The sequence below is a fragment of the Corvus brachyrhynchos genome, unplaced genomic scaffold, assembly GCF_000691975.1.
Source record: "Corvus brachyrhynchos isolate BGI_N302 unplaced genomic scaffold, ASM69197v1 scaffold318, whole genome shotgun sequence".
Taxonomy (NCBI): Eukaryota; Metazoa; Chordata; class Aves; order Passeriformes; family Corvidae; genus Corvus; species Corvus brachyrhynchos.
In genome coordinates this window covers 5,005-5,349 of record NW_008239537.1, presented here as the reverse complement: position 1 = coordinate 5,349, position 345 = coordinate 5,005, and the positions used below count along the sequence as shown (strand labels likewise).

General features: G+C 68.1%; 1 protein-coding gene across 1 annotated transcript in view; it reads left to right on the top strand.

Moving 5' to 3' along the window:
• Positions 1 to 299, top strand: part of PCBP2 (poly(rC) binding protein 2) — an 11,425-nt gene extending 11,126 nt beyond the window's left edge. The window contains 1 exon segment of the mRNA XM_017741205.1: positions 176 to 299. Coding sequence (XP_017596694.1) covers positions 176 to 212 — 37 coding nt within the window. The 3' untranslated portion in view covers positions 213 to 299.
• Positions 300 to 345: the final 46 nt, after the last annotated feature.

Sequence of the window (345 nt, the reverse complement as noted above, 5' to 3'; positions counted from 1 at the left end):
CCAAACCCCCAACCCCGTCCTGAGGGGGGGTCCCCTGCGGGGCCGCCCCCCTGCCCGCTCCCCCAGGGGCTGTCGCCTGTCCGAGGGCGCGCCCCGTCCCCGTTGCGGTGCTGGGGGGTCCCTGTGCCGCCCTTCCCACCGTGGGGGTCCCTCTGACGCCCTTTTCTCGTTGCAGGCTCTCCTCGGAGACCGGGGGCATGGGCAGCAGTTAGGGGGGCCCCGGACCCCCCCGCCTCGCCATCCATCTGCGGCCCCTTAGCACCGACCCAGGTTTTAAACTAGTTTGTACATTTTCGGTTCCTCCAGCCTCGCGCCACTCACCAGGTTCAGTTTGTTTCAAAACAA